The sequence below is a fragment of the Austrofundulus limnaeus genome, unplaced genomic scaffold, assembly GCF_001266775.1.
Source record: "Austrofundulus limnaeus strain Quisiro unplaced genomic scaffold, Austrofundulus_limnaeus-1.0 Scaffold1031, whole genome shotgun sequence".
Lineage (NCBI taxonomy): Eukaryota > Metazoa > Chordata > Actinopteri > Cyprinodontiformes > Rivulidae > Austrofundulus > Austrofundulus limnaeus.
In genome coordinates, this window is record NW_013953433.1 from 29,230 (window position 1) to 31,054 (window position 1,825).

Consider the following 1,825-nt stretch of genomic DNA (forward strand, 5'->3'; position numbering starts at 1 on the left):
GCATTAGGTTGTGCATATAATCCATAAAAAAGAAAAATAAATAAATAAAAGTGGAACCTTTTGCATTTATTTTTCTATGGATTGTCTTAAAAGAGTAACTCAGATCTTAAGACTTGGGGTTTTTATAAAATACAAAAGGTTATGAACAGTTAATATATTGCATGTTGTATATAACTCATTAAACAGTGTTACTTTGGACATGAGCTTATTTTTTAACTGGATTAATGAGCTAATGGCTAGTCTGAGCATGGTCAAGACCAAAGTGGATTCCAGTAATCTTAAAAACACTTCAGTCACCAAAGTGTTGTTGTTTCATAAACTTTAACCTGCAAATCGCTTTGGATTATTTGGTCATTTACATAAGTTCTTATAGTTATTTACAATTGCAAATAGAAGCAGCTGACTGTGGCACGTCAGGTGCAGCCTGGTGCACTTCCAATAGGAAAATTATAATTTATCAATCAAAATGGCAGTGTAATAAAAATGACAATTATATAAAGATTTATAAACTACCACATAAATTGTCATTTAATTTGTAAGARTAAATATGTGACCAATCCTTTTTGTTCTTGTTCTTGGCCCTCTAAAAAGTCAGTTTTATACTTAATTTCTCCAAATCTTGGTCATAGAAAGAGCCGTGCATATTTAAAATTTTATTGTCCCAAACCTTTTTATATAATCCATCTTCAAAAGATAAGAACTGCTTTAATAAAAGTAATTTGGCTTTTTTTGTATTTGAGTGTTGCTTTTTTTGTTAAAAATTAGGATCTAAAATGACATAACAAATGACTTAACCTTGCTCTTGTGTTCTTTTTCAGGTCTAGTAGTAAGAGAGGCCAGTATAGAAATAACTCGGCAGCAGGTGGAAGAGTTGTTTGGTCCTGAAGATTACTGGTGTCAGTGCGTGGCATGGAGCTCTGCCGGAACCACAAAAAGCCGCAAGGCACACGTCCGCATTGCATGTGAGTACAAACGTGGGCATGCAAAAAACTAAAATGGAAGACAAGTGTCTGCACGTGAGAGAACACTTGGTAGACACACATTTGTGATTTGATACATATGTACATACGATATACTCACAAATCCTTAACACATTTCTACTCCTGTAATAAAAATAAATTTCACAAACAGATACAGTCATCATCTCCCCTCTGCTGGGTCCAATCTCAGGGAATGAGTGTTGTGTGACAGACAGAAGACTAGCAGATGGAGAAAGCCGACTAAGAAAAATGATGAACTCATGAGATGCAAATAGGCTAGGCAGTGATGTGTGTGAATTATTACGACACTCAATCATTTCAACACAAGCACATGGGTGTGTGTGTGTGTGTGTGTGTGCACGCGCGTGTATCTGTGTGTGTGTGGCACATTTTGTCTATTGTACTTACACAATGCTCACTTATCTGCAAACACACATTGTGACTGAGAACCTGTTGACAATAAGGTCTACACATAAATAAGGTAAACAGATTAGTTCATCAGTGTTAGTTGTCACCTACTTTGTTCAGGTTAGCAGGCTTTTATTAAAACACACACACACACACACACACACACACACACACACACACACATACTTGTTTTTATTACCTCGTGGGAACCACTGACATACTCATGCCTTATGGGATCCTCTATTTCTAAATGGTTTAAAAATCTGATTTTAATTGATAAATTCATTTTAAAAAATTAATAAAAAAAACCATGAGTTAAAACTTTGAAAACACTCATTTTGATTTTTGACCTGACATTTTGCTACCTCTTGGGGACCACCCATGTCAAAATTAGCACCATACATGGCCAATGAAAAAAAAACAAACAAACATTAGGC

At 35.1% G+C, this 1,825-nt stretch overlaps 1 protein-coding gene across 2 annotated transcripts in view; it reads left to right on the forward strand.

Annotated features, from left to right (window-relative positions):
* The window catches only part of LOC106533826 (netrin receptor UNC5C), a 74,079-nt gene that overhangs the window by 26,455 nt on the left and 45,799 nt on the right, over positions 1–1,825 (forward strand). For both annotated transcript variants that reach the window (XM_014030266.1, XM_014030267.1), the window contains exon 3: positions 819–962. In XM_014030266.1, the coding sequence (XP_013885720.1) occupies positions 819–962 (144 nt within the window). The remainder of the gene's footprint in view (positions 1–818; positions 963–1,825) is intronic.